This window comes from Ochotona princeps, chromosome 4 (genome assembly GCF_030435755.1).
Source record: "Ochotona princeps isolate mOchPri1 chromosome 4, mOchPri1.hap1, whole genome shotgun sequence".
Lineage (NCBI taxonomy): Eukaryota > Metazoa > Chordata > Mammalia > Lagomorpha > Ochotonidae > Ochotona > Ochotona princeps.
The window spans coordinates 107,481,771-107,505,792 of record NC_080835.1 but is presented as its reverse complement, the minus strand read 5'-3'; the positions used below and the strand labels follow the sequence as shown (position 1 = coordinate 107,505,792).

The following is a 24,022-nucleotide window of genomic DNA, read 5'->3' as shown; positions in this document are numbered from 1 at the left end:
AGCAAAACATCAGCTGCCTCTGCAGGGCCTAGCTTCAACTCATTGTGACTGGCCCCAGGGGGTACAGACTTGTGTCTTCTTCATAAAGGAACAACACATGCAAGTGGGTTATTACTGTGGGAGGCAGGAATTCATCCAGCTTGGCTTCCTAGGACAAAGAACTTGTACAGCCCTGGTGAGGCTCAGCAGGATACATGGGAGTGTTGGGCCTAGAAGGTTGTCACAGAAAGACTGAGTGAAATGCTTGTGGAATGTTAAGAGTGCAACAGGAAGTATGTGGGGTGGAAGGGAGGGGAGGCAAAGCAAGGTGGAGGATCTGTATGGACATAAAAAAGAAGATACTGGAGATACTAAGATACAAACTTGATAACAAAAACTGCTTGCATTTCTAGGAAGAGCCGTGTTATACAATACATATGACTGTGCGAGTGTTGTTGAGTTTCTCATGATCATGTTGGAACTAGAATAGGGGATAGCTCGCCAGTGTTTTGCACAGGTATTGATCCAAGTAGCCAAGCTTTCTCTGCTTGGAGGTAACAAAGGGGTAGCCAGTAGACCCCAGCAGCCTGGGTGAAAATATGCCATTTCCAGGTGAGTGTTTACATCAGAATTCTGGGGAATTTGACCCAATTGCTTAAACTTGCTGTGTTCCTCTCTGCTCTTTTAAGGTAACAGAAATATATTTAAGGTGGAAGTTTTAGAGACACACCCTAGGGAATTTTCTGTCTCTATCTGGAAGTTAGGTTGCTGTTTTTTTTTTTTTTTAATGATTTTTTTGTCTACCTACCTTCAATTTGTTAAAACACCAATTAGGAAGCAAACATTGCACTTTTATTGTTATTGCTTTCATTTTTTTTCAAGCACACGTAGGATAGTTGCTTTTGACACCAATCATGTAAATTGAGATTCACGTGCTTGTAAAGAAGGGTGAGAAAGGAGAGTGTTGGAGTTGGGGGCTGTTTACGATCTTGACATTTGAAAGTATGCCCATTCACCCTGCCTTGCGTGTGTCCCCTCAGCTATGATAACTCATCCTTGCTTGTCTCGCCTCCCTCTCATATCCTGAGTGTTCAACGCAGTGTGACTCAGAGTTTTCATTAAGAACCATCTCATCTGCTAACTGTGGGCCACCCTCTTTCCCTGGGAATTTTACTCATCTTTGAGCATTTTTAAGAAGTTTTGATGAAGTTGAAATGCCCAAAATGCATCCTTGGAGCTTTAGGAGTCCAGATATTTGCTTTGGTGCTAAACATGCTCAGAAGCAAAGGGAGCCTTGTTATAGCTCCTGAATGCACTGAGACAAAAGTAACCCTTGATCCATAGTTTTGCTTTCTGTGGTTCCTCTGACCCGTGGTCAGTGGTATGAGAATATGACATGGAAAATTCCAACAATAATCAATGCATGCATTTTAAATTGCTTGTGGTTGAGAGTCATATGATGGGTTTGCATGGCGTCTCATTCTGTGCCCTCAAGATATGTAGCATGCTTGTGTCCAAATAATAAGGTGTATTTTGTGAGATCATTCATGTAGCTTTTATTACAGCATATGTCACAACTGTTTTATTGTATTAATAGTTATCATTGTTAATCTCTTACTGTTCCTTCATTTATAAATTATGTCCTAACTTAGTTGTGTTATAGATTAAAAACCAGCGTATGCAAACATAGGCTTGAGAGCTCTCTGTGGTTCCGGAATCCATGAGGCTTTAGGATTGGGTGCTGCAGGTGAGGTTGGAGGAGCACCTTGTAACAGGAATCCTCTGACAGATCATTTGCATCTTGGATGAGTTGGCTAGTGGAGTGGGGGCAGAGGGGCAGTGCCTCAGATGTGGTAGCTAGTGAGATGGTTGGGGAAACACTAGGAAATGCCATATCCATCATGTTAGTTATTTCAAAAGATGGTAGAGTTCTAGTCCATATGATATTACGATATTATTATGATATTATTACGCGCAGCTAATTCCCACAACCTGGTTCTTTACCGTGAGCTGAAACACACCAGACGCAATGAGGTATTTTAGGAGGTTTATTCCAACGGGGCAGGAACGGGTAGAGGTGGTGAAAATCAGGAGGAGAAAAGAGGGGAGAGGAGAGAGAGCAGAGAGACAGAGACCAGAGAAGGAGAGATAAGAGAGAGGTAAGAGCAGGATAAGAGCCGGGTAAGAGAGGGAGGGATAAGAGAGCGAGCTGCACCTGGGGGGCCTTTTTGTCTTCCAGGTGTAGGGGGTGGGGATTGGGAGGGATTGAGGCCAGGCTCCCAGGGGACTGGTGCCTGCAGGTGAATGCCTAGGGATGATTGGCAAGTGGGCGGAGTTGGGGAGGGGGCTGGAAGATTGGGGTGGGATTCTCAGGTGGAATGCCAGGTTACATCTGATTGGTGGGTAGCTAGGCCGGCGGGAGCTTCGTGAGCTGTGAGGAAGAAGGAACGGCACCGTCCAGGGAAGAATATTGGAATAACTTCTTACACATCATGTAAAGTTGTAAGGTGGAAGAGAGGGAAATGTGCCTCCCAAGTGGAAGAAAGAGATCACATTTTCTTTTTTTTAAAAGATTTATTTTTATTACAAAGTCAGATATACAGAGAGGAGGAGAGACAGAGAGGAAGATCTTCCATCCGATGATTCACTCCCCAAGTGAGCCGCAGGAGGCCGGTGCGCGCCTATCCAATGCCGGGAACCAGGAACCTCTTCCGGGTCTCCCACGCGGGTGCAGGGTTCCAAAGCTTTGGGCCGTCCTCAACTGCTTTCCCAGGCCACAAGCAGGGAGCTGGATGGGAAGTGTAGCTGCCGGGATTAGAACCGGCGCCAATATGGGATCCCAGGGGTGTTCCAGGCGAGGACTTTAGCCACTAGGCCACGCCGCTGGAACCAAGAGATCACATTCTCATCCCCATGACTTCCCCCAACCCCGCAATCCCCTTGATAATGACAATGAAAAGAGCTATCATGTTGCTAATTTTACTCCATGCATTTAAATTCTAATTAATATTATTTGGCTATTCGGTGTTCTGTCAAGGTGAAATGAAACATGCTCTTTGGCACTTATGCCCTTTTTTCTGCCAAGCATTTGCATAAGAAATGTGCATTTGTTGCATTTGAGTAATTGGCATCTCTGCCTTCACAACCTGCGTTACATCCTCTTCCAACCTCTTGACCCTTCCTCTTCTCTTGGTTCACCTTGTCAAGAAGTGCAACAGTTAAAAGTTGCAGACAGCTCTGCCTGTCAGAGAACGGGAAGTGGTGATGAAGGTGCAGACAGCAGATCCTGACAGTCAGCAAGGTCTGCCTGGTCAATAGGGAGCAAGGTGGGAGCTGAGTCACTGCACAACTGCACAGCTGGGGCTTCGGATGCCCTTGTATCATCCAGATGTGGAACTGAGTTCCAGGGAGGCAAAGGATTACACATCTAGGACGTGAGCTGCGGTACTGTCTTCCACCTGGTTTGGAGGAGTCCATGAGATACTAATCTGTGCCAAAGAGTTTAGCATGCTGTCATGCACAAGAACGATTTGAACTATTATTTTTTTCTGGTTAATTAACAGAAGCATTGTCATAAAACGTGTGCTGCAATCTCTCATCTCATTTTTCATGTTTTTGTGGAGCACAATTTGTGGCTTTGCAACTTCTAGAAGCATGGCTCATGCTTGGGCCAGAAACAAGTGTTTTTGATTCCTGACCGCTGGGCAGGATTAACCATGGAGAACTGACTTGAGCACCTGGGCTGTGAGTGAGGCCAGCAGTTCTCTCAGCGATGTTAATGGATGGTTGTCTTCCGCAGTGTGCCTGTACCTGGAGCAACTGCTCTTTACTGTCGGTTGTGATGAGACACCAGGTACCAGAGTAGGCCTTCAAATATGGGAGATGCAAAATAGGAAGATGAAATGCAGGCTTTGTGCCTTCCTGGTTGCCGTACACCCTGGGGAGTTGTGGGAGGTATAGCAAGTACCTTCTGAAGGAAGGTACATGCAGGGAGAAGTGGTGTGGTATACTAGTGGAGGGGCAGTCTGTGGAATGGGTTGGAAGTAAGATAGAATGCACTGAACTGGGAAGGCTGCAGGCAGACTGAAAGCCTGTGGGATGATCATACACTCGCATGAGGGAAGGGGTCTGAGGCTGCAGATACAGGGTTAAGGTATTTGAAGGTTCAGAATTAGGGCTTCATCAGGAAGGGTGTGGAACAAGTGAGTCTCAGCTTTTTCACAAAGGTTTTCAGCGAAAAAGACAAGGAGGCATCAAACCCCTTGGGAGAAAACAGGGCCACTTTTGCCACTCCATCAGGTCAGGTGAAGATGCCCACTTTCCTCCCCACCACGGGCCTGATCTTTCGAAGGTGGTCCCTTTGGGTGAGGTTATGGAGCAATTTGAGCTGATTGTTGAAGACTCCCATGCAGGCAGCATTTACACAGGGAAAGTGCCAGCCTTCCTGTAGCTTGATGAGAATTTCTTCCTACCAAGTCCCTTGAAATGACCGAAGATAGCACGTAGTTTTAGGAAGGACGTGGAGACCCATCTGCCTAGCGCTGATGGAAGGAAATGACTCAGGATGAAAAGACAGGTGCAGCTCTAGTGCCCACAGGTCTGGTTGCACCTTTGACTGAGCACACAGTTCCCTTCACCTCTGCCTCTACAAAGATGCCCACGTAGAGGTGCCTGGCAGCTGAAAGGAAAGCAGCCCTCCCTTCTCGGCTTCTTGCTTCTGCTTCAGGGTCAGGCATTGTACTGTGGGGGTTAAAATTGGGTTGATTTCTTTCAATATCCACCCAGTGTTTATGATTCAATAGCCTGTGTAGACCCTCAGCTCTCTCCCATTTAAATAGCTGTTATCTTCTTTGTATCATAGGCTCCTAAAATAGAGAGAATGGAGAATGTGTTTTGTTCTGCAGAGAGTGCTGCAGCTCCACAGGCACATAAGCACAATAAATAAATGTGTAAGATTGGGCATGGTGATGTGGGCATGTATTTGACTACTTGGAAAATAATACCACAAAAAGAGGAGACAACTACATTTGCACAAGGAAGGGTTGCAAACATTAGCGCCTTCCTGTTCTTTAAACCTTCCCTTCAGTGCTTAAATTGACCTTCAGTATGATCATTAGAGCAGGGTAAGTCTTCAAACAAAGAAAGTAAAAGTGGCGTTGTAGTGTAGCAAATTAAGCCAATACCCGCAATGCCAGCATTCCGTATTGACATGCCTGTTCAAGTCCCGAGTTCTCTGAGTCTAATCCAGCTCCCTGCTAATGTGTGTGGGAAGGCAGCAGATGTTGTCACACGTACATGGGAGACCTGGATGAAATTCCTGGCTCCTGGTTTCAGCCTGGCCCACCCATAGCCATTGCAGCTATTTGGAAAGGAAGGTTGTGTGGGCGGGTGTAAATGTGTGTGTGTCCATCTCTGTGTGTCACTCTGTTACTGTAAGATAAAGCTACTGCTACCAGAAAACAAAATAAATCTATTGCGAAACAAAACAGCCTGGGTCAGGCTATAGATATGAACACTGAGCCACGGAAGGGCCAGGTGTGCAAGCTTACCTCAGTGTGGAGGGGATAAAATTCAGATCTGATGAGCTCAACCTCAGGGGATTCAGACTGAAACGCCAAGTGCTGGGATTGGGTGCTACATCTCTCAAACTCAGCCATACTTGCGGAGACGAATCGTGTAAATTATACTAACTCTCAGGTGATCGGAGACTTGTTAAAACCTGAGCAACCGCCGGTGCATTTTCAGCCTTTCAGAATGGAACCTCCCTGAGAAGCAACACCCCAACCCCAGAAAACACACTGACTCCACCCCAGGCAAAGAGATCGGGAGACGCAGAAGCTCACTGTAGATCTTTCCCCTAAGTAAGCACCTGAGCATCTTGAGGCTGATGGAGAGTTGCTGCATGGTCTGACCTTCTCTGTGGGCGCCTCATCTCCCAGGTCGCCAGCTGCTCGCCCTGTTCAAGCTCACTTTGTCTGTGTAAGAGAAACCTGTTTGGATATTGGATCGTGTGAATAAGATGAAGATGTGTCAGAAGGGAAGACCTCCTGGGAACAGGGATGCCTCTGTGTTTCCAGTATTTCTCCAAAGGACTGGCTTCCCTCCTGCCCTTGTCTTCCCCTGCATGCTGTTTCATCACTTCCCAATAGGATTCTCACTGTGCCACAAAGCAAGCCCTGTCCCCTTGTAGGGTAGCCCACTGCCACATCTCAGGGAAAATCCTGCAGGATTGCACGCTGGAGCATCTTCCAGTTGGCTCGAGCCTTTCTTCCTAGACATTTTCCCTTTGCTGTTCCGTAAAGCCCTGTTCTTTTCAAGCCAGACCCGTAACCATGTGCCGTGGACCCACATCACAGCCCCAGGCACCATTATCCGCAGGTGGACACTCTCCCACCTGTTCCTGCTGAACCAAGTATATTTTTCATTGAAGGTACACTCAAAGCTGTCTCTGTTTTCAAGATTTATTTATTTTTATTCATTGGACAGTCAAATATACAGAGAAGAGGAGAGACAGAAAGGAAGATCTTCTGTTGATTCACTCTCCAAGGTGCCACAATGGCCAGAGCTGCAGCGATATGAAGCCAAGAGCCTGGAGCTTCTTCCCAGTCTCCTACATGGGTACAGCGCCCCAAGGCTTTGGGCTGTTTGACAGCTTTCCCAGGCCACAAGCAAGGAGCTAGGTGAGAAGTGGGGCCACTGGGATTAGAATTGGTGCCCATATGGGATCCTGGCACATACACGGCAAGGACTGTAGCCACTAGGATGCTGCATCTAGCCCAGGGCTGCTCCTCTAAATAAGATTTCCAGTCTGCACTCTACCTGTTCCCATTAAATTCTTGAAATCTCTGTTAATGTCCCTGCTTAGCACTGATGCCTTGCTTCCTTGTCCTCCAGCTTAGCAACTGTATCCTCACATCCAGAAATACTCTTGATCCTAAGGTCTGTTCTTTAGTTTGGACAATCCTGCTCTATTCTTCTTGGCTGCAGTCCACTTCCAGCTCTCCAAGCACAGGGGCAACCAGCCCATCCCTGCCCCAGTGCTTGGCTGCCTTGTGTACCATCTGACTTCTCTGAAGTCTCTGAGCTACCTCACATTTTCTCTGCCTAAGGATTTTCCCTTCTCATCACCAAGTGTCTATTACCAGGAGGATCATGTTCATTGCAGTTCCCCAGAATCAGATCCTGAATGAGGATTAATGTGTCAGTGCCTTGTTAGGGAAATGCTTCTAGGAGGAGTGAGCAGGGCACGAGGCCAAGAGGAGGCTCAGTCTCTGGCAACATCTCCTGAGGGTGGCAAGGGTCTCACCTTTTCCCACATGTGCGGCTTTCTGACGTCTGCCCTGGAGCTCATGCTCCAGCCATAATTAGGTCAGCAGGCATGGCTCTTGGTAGCAGAAGCATACAGGATCCAGGGCTGTGGCACACAGATGACAAGAGGTTCCTGAAGGAGCTGGGTGAGGATGGCTTCTTTCTGTGTCCTGGGAAGGTGTGATATGCAGTGGATCAAAAGACTGGGATCCTTGCCTCCTTTTCCAAAGGATCTCCGTCACCAGGCTTTGACGCCCCTGGGTAGGTCGACACACTCTCTCCCGCTCTCTGGACGTGGGCTGCCCTAGCCTGGAGTCTCCTGCCCTCCAGGAATGTCTCTTGCAGTGAGCAGCTGTAGCAGAGCATAGCTATGGAATGTGCACCTTTGAGACATTTTTTGAGCCTTTCATTCTGGTTAAGAAGAATTCTGTTAGGGTTTTTCACATCTCGATACCAGCATCTGAGGCTCCCCCAGAGAGTTAACTGCCCAGGGAGGCCAAGGGCTGAAGCTGGGCCACCCACCGGTGAGTACAAAGCTGCTTAAGAGAATTGCCTTCCCCTGAGAGAGATTTCTTCAAACAGCCAAGTGCCCTAGGGGACAGATGAAGAAACTCAGCAGAAAATGTACCCACTGTGGAGGCTCCCACCTGGTGTTGAGGGATGCTGGCTCCTTCTCACTGAGAGCTGTGATGTTTCTGGGGGACCCACCTGCCCCCAAGGTATCTGTTGCTAAGATTCAATGTCTGGAGACACCCAATTAACTCTTCTGCAACTAATTATCCTTGCACTTCCTCATCTTCCTGAGTGCCAGTTTCTAAGCCCTGGGGATTCCTCTTCTTCCCTCCGTACAAGCCATGGCAGCGAAGCCTTACTGAGCAGGGACAAAGGAAGGAGAGGATCTAGCCGTTCCTGTGGGCATCTGCAGGTCAGTTCTATCCCCCACTGCCTCTGAGCACTAAGAACAGGCCTTGGTCACTCCAGCCCACTCTGCCACTGCCTGTGGCCTCTATTCCAACCTGGAGGTGAGACACTGTCTCTCACTGTGTGGCCAAGGTCACTAGGCAGGCCCCAGGGAACTAAGAAGTCCCTGTGTCATTGACTTCTGGCTTAAATCGGCCGCTCTTTCTCCCAGCGTGAATTTGGTTGGAGCTGATGTCATTGGATACAGCTGAGATTACGTTCTTGGGTCATGAGCCACATTGCTTACAGTACCTGGTTTCTATGCCCTAGTGCAGGCTTTGTGTGCCCTCACAGACCAGGATACCAGGCCTCACTCTGTCTGGCTGGAAGGGAAATTTCCATTGCGTTTGATCTAGATGCTGCTGTTAGGCTCCTAGGCTGTGAGTTCCTTTCCCCATACAAGTTGTATTCAATTCCTATGCGGACATCATGCTTCAGAGAGAGAGGAGAAGCAAATTTCAGCTGGAGGAGGGCTTGGAGTGTGTCTCAGCCAGAAATCAGAGGTGGAATTAGACTCAGAGATAGGGCCAAGAGTGGCTGATACCTCTACAAAGGCCCGGGGCTGGTGCATCCTTCTTAGCCACAGCTGGGCCTGGGTGTCATGGTCAGGGCGGCAGCAGTCTCCTCTCTCATCTGTATAATATGCTTGATATAGACCGTAAACCCTGTTTGCCAAGCAAGGACCTGGTTATCCAGCAAACTTGGAGATAGTGTCTGATTTGGATAATTCTTAGCAGTGTTTTCCCTACAAACCTACCTGGCCAGGCCTAACTTGCCTGGGCAGTGACTGAAACCCCATCTCAAATATAGGATCTACAGGGACCCGCTAGCAACTACAGGGTGCAAGATGAAGCCAAGATGGAGGAGATACTGCAGCCAGTTTCATTTGCCAAAATTCCCCTATGTTCTTCCTAGTCTTCCCTGCCAGGATGGGCTGTACTGCAGTATTCAAGCTTGAGAATGCAGCCATTTATGACCATCAGTTGCCCTGCAGTAACTTTTGCTGAGGTCTTCATTTTGGTTTTCTGGCTACTCTTGGTCTTCAGGACAAAGTGAAAATCTTTGACTAGACAGATTTGACTATACAACCTGCCTGCCACAGTCAGAGTCCCTGCGTGGTGGGCTCAAATCTAGCACTTGGGGCGGGGAAGGGGTTAAACAAAGACGCAGCCAAGGTACAGGGAATCCATCGTAGCTCAGAACAGGACAGCATGCTTAACACTCCTTAGACCTGAAGGCGTGAGGACAGTTCACAGCTCCCACTTGGGAGAGAAGGCTGTGTGAAGGCACCAGTGAGCAGCTGTGATCTTCAATAGGGGATGTAGACAGTCTCTGGCACTTTCTGTTCTTTCCACACCTCCCTGTCTTTTATCACTCCTTCCACAGGCTGAATCCCTGGGAACCCAGCAGCAGAGAGCCTGTGGCTGTGTCCAGTACAGGCCAGTCTGCAGAAGACTTGGGTTGCCCATTGACCTGCTGGATTCATTTCTGGTATTTTTGTCTTCTACTGGAACATTCTATACCATGCAATCCACATTTCCCTTCCTCCCCACATTCTTCAAGAATGTCTTCCAGTTTCTTTGTATTTTGCTCATGTTCATGATGTAGCCTGAAATGCTGCACACTGCACTTTCTTTTTATGAAGCTCTTTCCATCCTTGAATCCTGCCAAAGGCTGGCCAAGATCTGAACTGCCCTGAAATGAGTAGAAATCTTGGGTAAGGGTCCTGAGGCTAGAGACAAAAATAGTTTTGATATCCCATTTTTCCATAGCCTCATGCATCACAAAAAGATGCGAGGTGATCCTGCTGCCTCTAGTACCCCTGAGAGTAGAGCCTGAAGAATGCTTCTGGGGTGGTCCTCACTTTTTACGCATGATCACCAGGATGTAAAGTGATGTTTAAACTTGGCCTTGGTAAGAGTACAGGAATTTGTTTTAAAAAGAGATAAAAACAATAAAGACTGTATTAAGGAGAGATAAGCATCCAGTCATGAAATCCCCAAAGTGAACGTAGCATACAGATAACAGAGAGAGTTTTGATGTTGGGTTTTCCTCTCTGGTACAAATCAGAATGCTCTGCTGTTAATTTCAGGGAAGTCATAGTCCATCTCACGCAAACCTTTGCTTTTAAACAAGGCTAGTCTTTTTGAATCAGACATGAGGAATGCATCAGTAGGTGTGTTAGCTGAAGACTGGCAAAGCCAAACTTGTAATTCCTCCTGAAATATTGCAGACAGGAAAGGGAACCACATTTGTTACTTTGATTTCCATAAACAGTTACTCATCACAGAAAAGGTTTGTGCATTTGTGTTTGAAATACAGGTTGATGGGGGCTTGCAGAGTAATTGTCCTTTCGAAGTGCGTCTTTATTAGCTGTATATATTTTTTTTTTAAAGATTTATTCATTTTATTACAGCCAGATATACACAGAGGAGGAGAGACAGAGAGGAAGATCTTCCATCCGATGTTTCACTCCCCAAGTGAGCCGCAACGGGCCGGTGCTGCGCCGATCCGATGCCGGGAACCTGGAACCTCTTCCGGGTCTCCAACGTGGGTGCAGTGTCCCAATGCACTGGGCCGTCCTCGACTGCTTTCCCAGGCCACAAGCAGGGAGCTGGATGGGAAGTGGAGCTGCCGGGATTAGAACCGGCGCCCATATGGGATCCCGGGGCTTTCAAGGCGAGGACTTTAGCCGCTAGACCACGCCGCCGGGCCCTATTAGCTGTATATTGTCTTATCTCTCAGGAGACTGTGAACAATGGTAGATTTTCTTTGAGCAATTATCAGCAGAGAGACAGTGTTTATTGTTGGGTTAACTTCACGATCTATGTGATGGTCTGTAGATATACCAGTGACAATAGGCATGGTTGCTCTATTTCAAGAATTTTTAGCTTAGTCAGCCGTGTAGCATACATATACAGCCAACGCGAGACAAGGGTAGGTAGTAGAGGCAGTCTAGGAGGTCGTTAGTCGAGTTTCTGTAATATGCGAAGCAGGGCATTACGTGGCGTGGTTCTATTCTCGTTAACCTCATGAAGGAAGAAAAGTTATTTCCACTGGAGACACAACTTAAACGGAGACCCGGGCAGTACGGTTAGCTCTCTGAAGCCACAGAGGCTCCCAGATTGTAGCTGGGGTTTTCATTCCAGCTGCCTGGCTTCCAGGCCTGCTTTGCATCAGATCACAGCTGGCGGCTGGTGGTGGGAGCCTCGTTGCACAGTGTGTGTGCAGCTAGGAGTTTTGTGTTTTTTTCCTCCCCCACAGATTTGTACTTCTGAGTCCACCCAGGCATGGCCAGCCTTGGCATTAGTTTCATAACTAGGAAGGGTTTCATGGCACATATGTATTTTCTCATGTAAAGCACAACCAATCATGGTTGCAAGATGAGTGTAACGGATTGAGTGTAAGTTTTGTTTTGTTTTGTTTTGTTTTGTTTTTGTCTCTAGAGAACCCCAGCCACCAATTTTGTAAATATCAACACGAGTCCAGACTTTAAAAAGTACCCAGTAGGGTCAACATTTGCAGCCTAAGCAGGGAGGCCATCTCCTACAATGGGTGGACTGAAGTATGAACCAATATCTAAATTTTCAGTGTTTGGGGGATAAAGCATTCTGGTTTCCCAAATAACACTTTCTCACAAAGGTCCATGTATGCACTGCACATACTTGCCCTGGCGCACCAGGTGTGGGTATGTCTAAGCCATTTAGGTTCTAATAATCCTCTATGTAGTATAAGGGGAGGGAGGCTGGGGCCCATGTTGAATACTTAGAGGCACCAAAGTTAATGCAGCTGGAACATTTGGGGGCGATAAGAAGAGATTGTGACCAGGTGCTGTGAAGGGCGGAAGTGCTTATTTTGTTGTGGTCTCAAGCGTCGCGCTGGACGTGCCTGCTTGCTAAAGCAGTTAAAGGACCATGTGAGAGAAAGAAAGGTTGGGTTATACACTGCCTGGACCCATTATTGCCCTCAGATCTTCAGGCTTGTGTGTTTAAGAAAGACAAGCCAGGATTTCTCTCCCTCTCTTCAATAGCCTTTTGCTTTATGTCAACACTTCCTTTACTTGTCTTTAAAAGGTTGCAAGCAAATACTTTGGTTCTATTTTCCTTGTAGTCTCCAGAATCCAATCATCCCCTCTCTCTCATCTCAAACCATAAACCAGCCTGGGACCCTGATACCATAAGTGCACGACTTCATTTCTGCAACACACATCTGAGCCTGCTACCTTTCTCTATATACAAGCAGTTTGCGTGATAAAGGGACTATTCATCAACAAGAGATTAGGGCAATGGAAGGAAGCATACAAGAGCCTGTGTTCTCCGGAGCAATGGGAAGAGCGACACTGCTGAAGAAAATTACTGGTGGAGCTGCTTTCTCTGCTTTCCTTGGTGCTCTGTGCATGGCTAAGCATGTGTCTGTGTGGCTGGATCCTCCTGTGGCCAGTTAGCCATCTTCAAAGAGAATACATTGACTTGAAAGCAGATAGAACATCCTCAATCATCTTTGTTCACATAAAGTAGCCCTACTGTCTATAAGAAGGTGCTTTTCTTAAAAAAAAAAAAAAAAGCAAACTGCCCATAGATACACATGGACAAAGAAAGATCACAATAGCTCAACACTGAAATGACAAGCAAATCTACCTCCTGGAACTTTTGTTTGGATTCTGCGCAGCACAGGCTCACTACAGGGGCACGTATCTGAGGGGAGAGCCACTGCAGGAATGGTAGTGAAGGGGAAATCCGCAGATAAACCCAGTGGCTGGTGGTCCCTGGCCGGAGAACTGGGGTAAGCAGAAGCAAAGAGTGAAGCTGGAGCCTGAGCTGCCGTCTGAGTCCAGGGCAGCTGGACAGTCATGAAGGGTAGCTGGACAGTCATGAAGGGCAGCTGGACACTTATGAAGGGCAGCTGGACACTCAGGATCTAGTCTGGAAATATCGCATACAAGAGGATCCTCTCTCTTGTTTTGTTTTTGTATGGCAGCAGGATTGGCTGAGGGAAGTTGAAGACGGGAAATGTGTAAGTCTCAATATTGTAAAAGAAAAAGGGACAGCGTTATAAGGTTTACTCTGGGGACTCCTACCCTATTTGCTTGTCATCTTTCTTTCTGGCTTGTATCCTGCTCCCCTCTGGTTTCCCAGTATCTGACCAGTGACCATCTTCATGTTTGTTTGTTGAGCTGGGTAAGTCAGAGACATACAGCCTTGAAATTTTTCTCATTCCTAGTTAAACACATAACCTGGAATGCCAAAGAGTTCATGGATAATACAATTAAAATGTTTATTTTGATGCAAAAGACTTAAGAACCGCGTATAGTATTTTCAATGAACTTTTTAAAGATACCTGTATTCATGGATTTTAAACGTTCAAAAGGCAGGTAAAACAATATGCCATAAAAATAGATATGCTGATGATAAAGTGGGGGTCCTGTTCACTGTATTTCCCACCTCCAAACTTCACCCTTCTTTCCAGAACCAAAGCATTTCCTCTGGCTGTGGGAGCAATTATACTCGTTTTTGCTGTTGATCGTTTTCTTTTTTGAAATCTGGAGGAATGTCTCTTGTTCTGCTGTGGAGCCTAGGTAAGTGAGTCAGAGAGATGGGGGCAGGTAGACTGGTGTGACAGCAGTTGGCGGCTGAGCTCCCCTTGTGATCTCTCTCTGCAGAAGACAACGTTAATTCCGTGGAGGCTCAGCGAGATGGATAGCCAGCACTGACAGCTTGGACATCTGAGTGTGACCTTGGATGTACCCAAATCCACCGCTGAAGCTGTGCCAGTGTTCCAGTGCAGTACATCATGGGGGGAGCATACTGGTGCTGCAAATTGGCCGCATTCGGTGTGTCGGTGTATCTGCAGATGAACCTCTTTGGCTCTGTAATGCAGAGCAGTGTGGTGGGAAGACTTCCATTTCATCAGTTTTTCATAATAGGATGCTCACAGAGAAGTCTAGAACAGATCTGTGCTATTCCCCGTGTGGTTGTGAGGTGCCCCCGTTGTGGGCATCAATGATTCTTCAAGCAGTTTACTATCTGCAGGTCAGCATGTCCTGTCTTAATGCCATTCACCTGGGATCTGGTCACATTTCAGCTGTTGCAGTTAAAAACAACAAAACGACAACAACAAAACACCAAAAACCTCAAACGCCGCTTCTGGCTTTCCGGAACATATTGGTGACAAAGAAGCTGTCCCCTGAGCAGAATGGGGAGCTGTTGCAGACTGGAGTCATTTCCTGCTGCTCTCATCTCACCAGAAGGCGGAGGTGAAAATGATTCAAAAAGGGTGGTGGTGCTCAGCACAGCAGCATCCGCATCATTTGAGAATATAAGAGGATTAAAAAAAGTAGTGCAAAGTGGAATTAAATGTTAAATTTATTTTGGTGCAAAATATGTAAAATCTACTCATCGTTTTTCTTATAATATGCATTTTCTACAAGGTTTTTGATCTGCTGAATTCAAAGTTCTTAGGAGAGAGCATGGTGGTTTGTGTTTTGTCAGGCCCTTAAGGTGATTTGAACCTGAGAATCATGTGGATGCTCTGCTGGTGACCCCATGAGGTCAACAAGGGAAGTTTAACTTTAAAAACAAAACAGGAAATAGAGTTGAGTCTTGGTTGATTTAATATCAATATCATCTTTGTGTAGATAATGTGTCTTTAGCCTCAGACAATCTTGACAGTACTAAGTGAATCCAGTTAAAGTTTTGAGAGGTTCACATTAAACAGTCCTGGTAATGGGATTTTACCCTGCCTACCATATAGTAGAGTAAACCTTATCCATTACTGTATATTTCCTGGCTTACTGTTGGACCCAAGCAAAGGTGAACGCATGACTGTTCTTAAGGTTATTATGTCAATAGTATCCTAAGTACGTTCTTGACAAAGTGAGCTGTGAAAGATATTGTCCTTTCACGAAGATGTTTTTAGACCATTGTAATTCCTGATCTGTTTCAGGGAATCGGATTGTAAGGGCAGGTATAGTGTACTCCCTGTGATGGTCAGAGTTCTCTTTTTTTTGAAGTCACACCGGAATATATTCTGGATGATGTCATTGAAGCCCGAAAGGAAACCTTGGAGTATACCACAGACCAGTGCAAACTTCATCTGTGGTAAAGCTAATGAGGATACAGATTTCAGTCCATTACTCCGGAGATGGAGACTCAGGACCTCCATTACCGATGAACTCCCAGGTGATGCGCCTAATGTTGAGTTGCCGATCGAACTTGCAGACTAAGGTGCTAGTTCAGTGCGTCTAGAACCTTTATATCCACACAGGATTCACCTCCAAAAAGAGGGCCTCAAGGAGCAGTTCGGGGACCTGTTGTACCACCTGAGAGTTTGCTAAAAATTCAGACACTCAAGTCCCACTTCATTCTGCTGAAATTTGCGTTAATGAGAGCCATACATGACTCAGATGCACAAAAATCTGGAATGATTTTTAAGGCTGGCCTGACAGTTTGCTTCAACAGGGACCTATACTTGGTTTAATGCTGTATGTTTACCATTTTGAAATTCTTACAAGATTCCGAATTGTTTTTTTACAAAAAGTCTCACCAAATTATTTAGATACATCTGGATATACTCTTCTGTGCCACCAATCTTCCAACTTTAGTGTGGCTATGTCCTGATTGCATATTGTTATGTATCCATATTGTGGCTTCCTGTGATTCTGAGGGCACAAGACGGGGTGAAACCATGACTTATCACGGTTCTCATGCGGTTCTGATGTGAGTGGTCTCTGCTCATTTGGAGAAATAGTCCCTTGCCCTGTTTCTAGTTAGGCCTCCTGTCATTTCCATGTGGTCTGTGACAAGTAATGCCAGAGAGACCCAGCACTGCTGAAAAGCACAATGAGCAGCACAAAGCTTGCAGAACACCAGAACAAAGGATTGGACAATTTCCCCCACAGGAGCTCTCAGCAGGTATCCACCTGTGCCTGAGTGACCCCCACGGTGGTGGTTGATATTTACACAAGTAAAGCAGAAAGGAAGCATGGTGCAGGATGTCTGCAGACAGACTGCCTGGGGAAGCTGACGTGTTCAGTAGCAATTTTCAGAATCTGAGATGGCCACAAACCATCTTGAGACTAGAAGTCAGCTCTCTCTACTGAAAAAAATCCACCTTTGTGCTTCCAGAGGTTCACACAGACTTGGGGGATATTACCTCCCACATCCTCACTCACTTACCTGGGACAAATTCCCCAGACCAGTGAGAACTGCAGAGCTCTGGCCTTTAAGGTAGAAAATGGGAAAGGGAAGCTGTCCCAGGAATTGTTGCAAGAACCATGGAAGACAATGCAAATTGAAAGGCGCTTTTTCAAATTTTATTTTTTTATTGAAAAGGCAGATTTACAGAGAGAACAAGACACGGAGAAATATCTTTGATCTGTTGGTTCACTCCTAAATGGCCTCAATGGCTGGAGCTGATCCAAAGCTGCAAGTAAGATCTTCTTCAGGGTCTCCCACATGAGTGCAGGGGCTCAAGGACTTCAGCCATCCTCCGCTGTTTTACTAGGCCATAAGCAGGGAATTGCATCCAAAGTGGAGCAGTTGGACATAAACCAATGCCCCATGGGATGCTTGCGCTTGCAGGTAGAGGATTAGCCTATTGAGCCACTGTGCTGGTCCCTGGAAAAGTGGTTTGTACATTGCAAAAGCAGGTGTATATTTGAGATATCATTATACCTACCATGCTAACACTGCTATTTGCTTCATTATAGGAAAGGTAAGGGCACTGTATTTGTGAGTTTAGCCTAAGGCCATAGGATGCAGTGCATCTGAAGAGGGAAATGAGTACAGGCAGATACAATGAGAGTCACTGGAGAATTTCAAGTGTAAAAGCAAGAAGGGAGCTTCTGCGTTCTGAGGACTCCAGGAAATCTATTTTTATATGTGTTCTGAGATTTTGGAAAATGCCTTCAGTCTAGCGGTAATTGTACATTTCTACCCCAAGTTACAGTGAAGATGAATAGCAATTGGCGTGGTCCATATTTAGTTCTGATCTTAGGCACCTTCGGTTGGAATTCACTCTGTGAAGATGAGAATAATGTTTGGTAGTGAAAAACTGAGTCTCTTACCTAATACTGTGTGACTTGGAAAGAATTACTTAGTTTCTCTGTTTTCTTGAAGTTCTTTTCCCAGAGGATATTGTTCATAAGGCTGTTGTAAGTGTTGAACAACTTGGTTCTCGCAGATCACCTAGACAGTATTGTGAGGGGCTGCCATCGCTCACATCATGAGCGTCTTTGAGTAGAAGGAGGCCAGTGGTGCTGGAAGGACTCGTGTAAAAGGCCTCCGGGTTCTAAGTGGGAAGTTATTTGCGTGGCCGTGTCCTCAGATGTCCACGTCTGTGGACTCCGGTGTTTGATACTGTCAGTGTTCTGAAGCTTCCATCCAATCCTGTCTGCACTGCTGATTTCAAGAAGGTCCCTCCCTCTCCCCCATGACAAATCAACAATGAAATGAAGGTGGGCCTGCCATGCTGACTGTTTTATTTCTCTTGTTATGACCCATCTGGTCTTCCTTTCAGGTGCACGATTGACAACCGGGTCACCCGGGTGGCCTGGCTAAACCGCAGCACCATCCTCTACGCTGGGAATGACAAGTGGTGCCTGGATCCCCGTGTGGTTCTGCTGAGCAACACCCAAACCCAGTACAGCATTGAGATCCAGAACGTGGATGTGTACGACGAAGGCCCCTACACCTGCTCTGTGCAGACAGACAACCATCCAAAGACCTCGCGGGTCCACCTCATTGTACAAGGTGGGTGCAGCTCGGCTGGGAGGTCCAGATGGGAGGCTGTGTTGAATACTTTTTCTGTGATTTTTCAATGGTGGATCTCTCAGTTCTTTCTGGCCAGGCCATGTTTCTGGTTGTCATGTTGTTGCAGAAAATAGAGCTTTTTAGTATTTGTCTACTAGAATGGGACCAATTGTTTTTCTACCTTTGTTCCAATAATGTACTTTCTTAGGGTATTACATTCTAATTGATTTCCAAAGCACTTTCTTTGGCATTTTTGTATTTCGTCTAACCCCAGCTTGCTTCATTTTGCTTCATTTCATGTTATTGCTGTTGCTTTCTTTTCTTTTCAAAATTGTGAGTTGACAGATAGTTCTCATACTCCCTTATGGGACACTAGGCAATATTTTAATGCATGCATACAGCATAGACTGCTCAAATCAGCAATTAGCATCTCCATTATCTTTGGAGTCTTTAAGGATTTCTATATATAGAATCATGTCATCCCTGATTTGTCTTCTCCCCTTCCTATTTGTGTTACTTTTACTTCTTTCTCTTTCCTAATTGCCTAAGACATTCAATACAGTATTGGATATGAGTGATGGGAACTGATATCCTTGTCTAGTTACAGAACTTAAAGAAAATGCTTTCAGCTTCTCATTCTGTGTAAGGTTGGCTGTGAGTTTGTCAAGTACAGCCTTTATTATGGTGAGGTATGAACCTGCTATACTTAATCCGTTTAGACTTTTCAACATGAGTTAATATTAAGTTCCATCAAATACCTTTTTCTGCATCTATTAAGATAGCTATATAATTTTTATCTTTCATTCTGTTGCTGTAATATGTTACATTTATTGATTTATGTATGTCTAGCTGTCTTTGCATCCTTGGGATAAAACTCACCTAAATGTGATGGATGATGCTTTTGATATGCTGTTGCATTCTGTTTCTTATTTTTTAAAATGATTTTTACACATAGGCTTTTTGGGGATACTAGTTGATGGTTTTCTCTTTTCTCATGTCTTTGGTCTGGTCTTAGGTTAATGCTGCCTTATGGAATGATTTTGGTAGGATTCCCTCTATTAAGTTTTTGGAACAGTTTCCAAAAAATTTGATCATTTCTTCCTTAAAAGTATGGTAGAGGATGCTAGTCTTGCGGTGCCACAGGGAAACCTCTGCTTGCAGCGCCAGTACCCACTACTGGAGTCATGGTTTATATCTGATCAGATTCCGTTCTCATCCCGTCCCCGGGAATGTGCCCGGGAAGGCAGGAGAAAATGGCACACACCTGTGAGCCCCTGACACCCAAGTGGGAGAGCAGGGTGGAGCTCCAGGCGGCTAACTTCAGCTTAGATCAGCCCTGGATATTGCAGACATCTGGGGAACGAACTGGCAGATGGAAGAGTTTTTTTTCTCTCTGCCTCTTCCTGTCTCTGTGTCGTTGAAATAAATTAATTAGTCTATCAAAAACAAAAAACAAAAACTGTTTGATGGGGCTCAGCAGCGAAGTCACAAGTTGGGAGATACTTAAGTGCTTAGTCAATCTCATTATTATTTTTGTTTTGTTTTGGATTCTTTTTGTTCTCCTGGCATGATTTTAAGTTATGTATGTTCTGGAGAACTTGCCTTCTCTTCTGGCTTTTCCAACTGGCTGATATGTATTTCTGTGGCGTCCATTTTAATATGTAGTTTTTCATCTCTGATTTTATTCATTTCAGTTTTTTGCTTCTTTTGTTGCTTAATCTAGCTAAAGGATTATTGATTTTATTTATCTTTTAAAAGCCCCTGCATTTAATTAATATTTTCACTTGTTTACTATTTATTTCATTTATTTCTGCTCTGCTTCTTTTTCATTTCCATGTGCTGATTGGGAGTTTGGTTGGTTATTGCCTTTCCAATACCTGGAGTTACTTCATTACATTGTTTATTTGTTTATTTTTTGTGTGTAGATATTTTTGCTATAAACTTTCCTTTTAATAGTTCTCCTTTTATTGTATCCTGTAAGTTTGGATATGCTGTGCTCTCTCTTTTTTTTCGGAGATTTTTTAAAATGTCTTCTTTCCTCAGTGAGTCCATTGTTGGTTATAAGTACAATGCTTTATCCTCCTGTATTTTTGTAATTCCCCAAATTTCTTCTGTTGAATTCTAACTTTATTCCACTATAGCTGGAAAAATATAAAGGAAATTATATATACATATATATTGTATATATGTATATATATATAATATATGTACATTTATTGAGACTTGATTTTGGCCTAACTTATTCTATACCCTAGAAAATGTTCTATGTAGTGCTGAAAAAATGTGCATTCTGCAGCTGTGTGATCAAATAGTCTATACATAAATTTGAGTCCATTTAAGTTGTAGAATTTTTTTTAAAGATTTATTTACTTTTATTGGAAAGGCAGATATACAGAGAGGAGGAGAGACAGAGAGGAAGATCTTCCATCCGATGGTTCACTCCCCAAGTGGCCCCAATGGCTGGAGCTGAGCCAATCTGTAGCCAGGAGCCAGGAGCTCTTCCTGATCTCCCTTGCAGCTGCAGGGTCCCAAGGCTTTGGGCCGTCCTCGACTGCTTTCCCAGACACAAGCAGGGAGCTGGGAAGCTGGGCTGCCGGGAGTAGAACCGGCGCCCATATGGAATCCTGGCGCATGTAAGGCAAGGAGTTTAACCACGATGCTATCGTGCCGGCCCAGTTATAGAACTTTAAGCTGATGTTTATTGTTTTTTTTTCTGAATTATTTGTGTATTGATGAAAGTATAATTTTAAATCCCCCCTGTATTATTGGACTGGGGCCTGTCTCACCACGTATATAGAAATTGAGCGTTTCAGCACTAAGTGCATGTATGATGAATTTGGGTTTTTTTGGTGGCTAGTGTATCTTTATTTGAATTTAATACTCAATTTCCAAAGTTTCATTAGAAACTTTGAAAACAAGGCTATCAACATTTTAAGTAAAAATACATATCTAACAGTAAGATTAGATTTTCTTCAGAGTATCAAAACATTCGTTTTTGATATAGTTTGAAAATCCTGTAATACATTCTACAAGTGAGAGCTGCAATGCTGTATTTCAGTGACAATCACATCATCTTGTCGAGATGATTGCATAATCAGCATTTAGCAGCCTTTACCTCTCTCTTATGGTTTTTGGGTTAATGCATATTTGTCCTATGTTAGAAGAGGCAATTCACTCACATTGTCCGGGTGTGTCTTTCCATTCCTTCATTTTCATATCGTGTGTAGGGAGTACATTGTTGGTATTGCTTTGTTCAACTTCATTCAGCCAGCGTATAATTTAATTGGGAGAATTTAATTCATTTACATTCAATGTTATTATTGAAAAGTATTCACTTATCCTGATTTTGTAAAGTATTTCATAATCTAGTGGGATTTATTCTTCCAGGTGTTTTCAGAATGATAGTTATCTTCCTTTGCTTCTTCGTTAGGACTCCGGTGAACATTGTTTGTAAGGCTGAAGATGATGAAGAGTTCCCGAGTTTCTTTATTTATTAAGGGTAGCTTTGCTGGTTATAGGATTCTTGGCTGGCAGCTTTTCTTTCCTCTTTTAGAACTTGGGATATATCATTTCATCTTCTCTTGGCATGTGACACATCTGTTGTGAAATCTGGTATTATTTAAACGAGGGTTTCCTTAAAAGACCCTTGGTAATTTTGCCTTGAAATTTTTAGAATTTTCTCTTCTTGTTAGAGTTGTGAAGCCTGTCTCTTTGTGAGGATCTTTCCAGTGTTTCTGTTTGATGTCCTACTGGCTCCTGAACTTCGAGTGTCCATATCTTTCCCTATATCTGGGAGATTTTCAGCTTCTTTATATTAAGTAGGATTTCTTTGCCTCTAGATGTCTCCCTCGGAGATTCCTGCATCTTCATGTTTGTTCCCTAGATGTTTCCAAGAGAGTTCATTGTGTTCGGTGTGACTGCTGCCTTTCATTAGATCTGTCTCTATGTGTAAAGGTTCTGCCTTCTGCTTGCTCACGCCTGTTATTGACATTTTCTGTCTGACTCATTGAGTTCCTCATATCCGAGATTTCTGTTTAGTTCTTCCTCAAGATCTTTATATGTTGGTTGAATTTCAAAGTTATGTTATACCTCTTCATTTCTGATTTCATTTAACTGTATGCACTATCTTATGTCTCTTCAAGTATTCTTACAATCATTCTTTGGAATTCTTTTATCAAGCATTTCCTTAATATTTTTTGGTTAGATTCTATTTCCAACTGTGTGTGTGTGTGTATTTCTCTTCAGAAACATCAACATGCCTTGATTTTTCTTACTCATCTGGTGAGTTGGTAAGCTCCATTGCTTATAAAGGATGGTTTTCATAGTAAAAAGAAAAAAAAAATTGCCCGAAGCTATGTCCTAGGGTCTTAGTTTTGTGAGTTGTCTTGGCTTTAGTTTCAGGTATGTTCCATAGTATGGTCTTATAGATGCCTGTTGGCTGTCCTTGACATCATGGTGGTGGTCTGAGGGTCTGGGGCAGCCCTGGCACTCAGTGAGGAAGTAGAAATGGAGTCCCTCAGCCTCTGCCCCAGGAAGGGGCTGGGGTCATGAGAATATCAGTGGCACTAGGAGCAGAAAGGGTACATACACTGTTTCCAGGTTCGAAGCTAGGAGCCCTGGTGTGGTACCTCAGTGTGCAGAGTCATTCCCTAGGTTCCAAGTAGGAAGGCTCAGGTTCCCTATCTCCAGTGTCCTGAAGGCTGAATCCTCCTGCAGTTCTGTGCCCTGCATAGCTTGCACTGCAGAGTGCTGCCAGTGCTAAAGAGCCCAGGTCCCAGTTGCTCTGTCGAATCTAGTTGCTTTGTGAGGCTGTCATCTTTCATTCTAGTGTGGAATATAATGTCTCCAGGTCCCCATGGAAGTGGGCATGCCTGTGTCCCCTAGGGTAGTATGTATGCTAACAGTGGCTTGTTCCTGGAGTTGGCAGACTGCCAAGCCTGGGCTCTGAGAAGTGGATTGAGTTGGGGTAGGAGTCGGCATAAAATACGTTCCTTTCCTGTGGCATAGCTATCCTCGGCAATGAAGGCAGCCTTCTAATTGGGGCCATAGCCTGAAATGACTGTTGAACCCTGTGGGTCCACAAAAAGCATTGCTACAGGTAGGTCCTGCCAAGGCTGTCCTGTTCTTTCGCTGCTAGGAGGATTCCCTGGGACTGTATCCGTGTTGCTGCCCCTGCTCTGTGGCTTCTGCAGGGTCTCTGGTACCCCCGGATGAGCTCCAGTGTTCCCATTTGAGTGATCCTCCCAATGGCAGCTCTTTGTTCTGGTTATTGTCTCCCAAGAGCAGCATTTCAATCCTTTTCTGGTGCTGTGTATTCTACGCCCTACCCCATGTCTTAAGAACAGCAGAATTGCCCAGGGTGCCCTAGGCTTGATGGCAGCTCCATCCTTCTGAGTCAAGGGCCACTGTTCCCAGCTGCCTTGGGCCTTCTCTGCCAGCTGGTTGTGATGCCACATTGTCCCTTGGATGCCTGTGTACGTGTCTCTGGGAGATGATTTTACCCAGTGCCTTCTTCTGCATGCTCAGTCTCAGTTCTTAGGGCTTTGTATGTTACCTGTTTTGTTTGGTTTTTGTTCGTCTTGTTTTCTGTATTTTCCTTGGTTCTGTTCTGTTTCTCAATCTCTGTGCATTGTCATCTCCTCGTTTTATGAAGAAGCATTGTTCCTGGGGCCTTCACGTAACACTTGATCCCATGGATGGATTCCTAGTCAGCATGGAAGAGCTTTCAGCCAGAATGGATTGCTTGCTGTCCCATATTCAGGTGGAGGTATTGTGCCTCAGGTTCTCTTGCTGTAAATGAGGTCCATGTGAGAAATTAGAAGACTGTTGAATTTTCCATGCATTTAACATGAGAAGTGGAAAGCATAGTGCTATTTATGTGTTAACTATAATGTTCGTGTTTTTACGATAATTGAGTTTAAAAGATTTATTTTCCTGAACGGGAGAAAGAGAGAGAGAGAGATGGAGAGAGAGACAGAGATAGAGAGAGACTGACTTTTCCCTCTTCTGCTTCATTTTCCAAATAT

General features: G+C 44.8%; 1 protein-coding gene across 2 annotated transcripts in view; it reads left to right on the top strand.

The window, feature by feature from the left end:
• Positions 1-24,022, top strand: part of LOC101523875 (neurotrimin) — a 1,051,792-nt gene that overhangs the window by 805,882 nt on the left and 221,888 nt on the right. For both annotated transcript variants that reach the window (XM_004593275.3, XM_058664095.1), the window contains exon 3: positions 17,764-17,996. In XM_004593275.3, the coding sequence (XP_004593332.1) occupies positions 17,764-17,996 (233 nt within the window). The remainder of the gene's footprint in view (positions 1-17,763; positions 17,997-24,022) is intronic.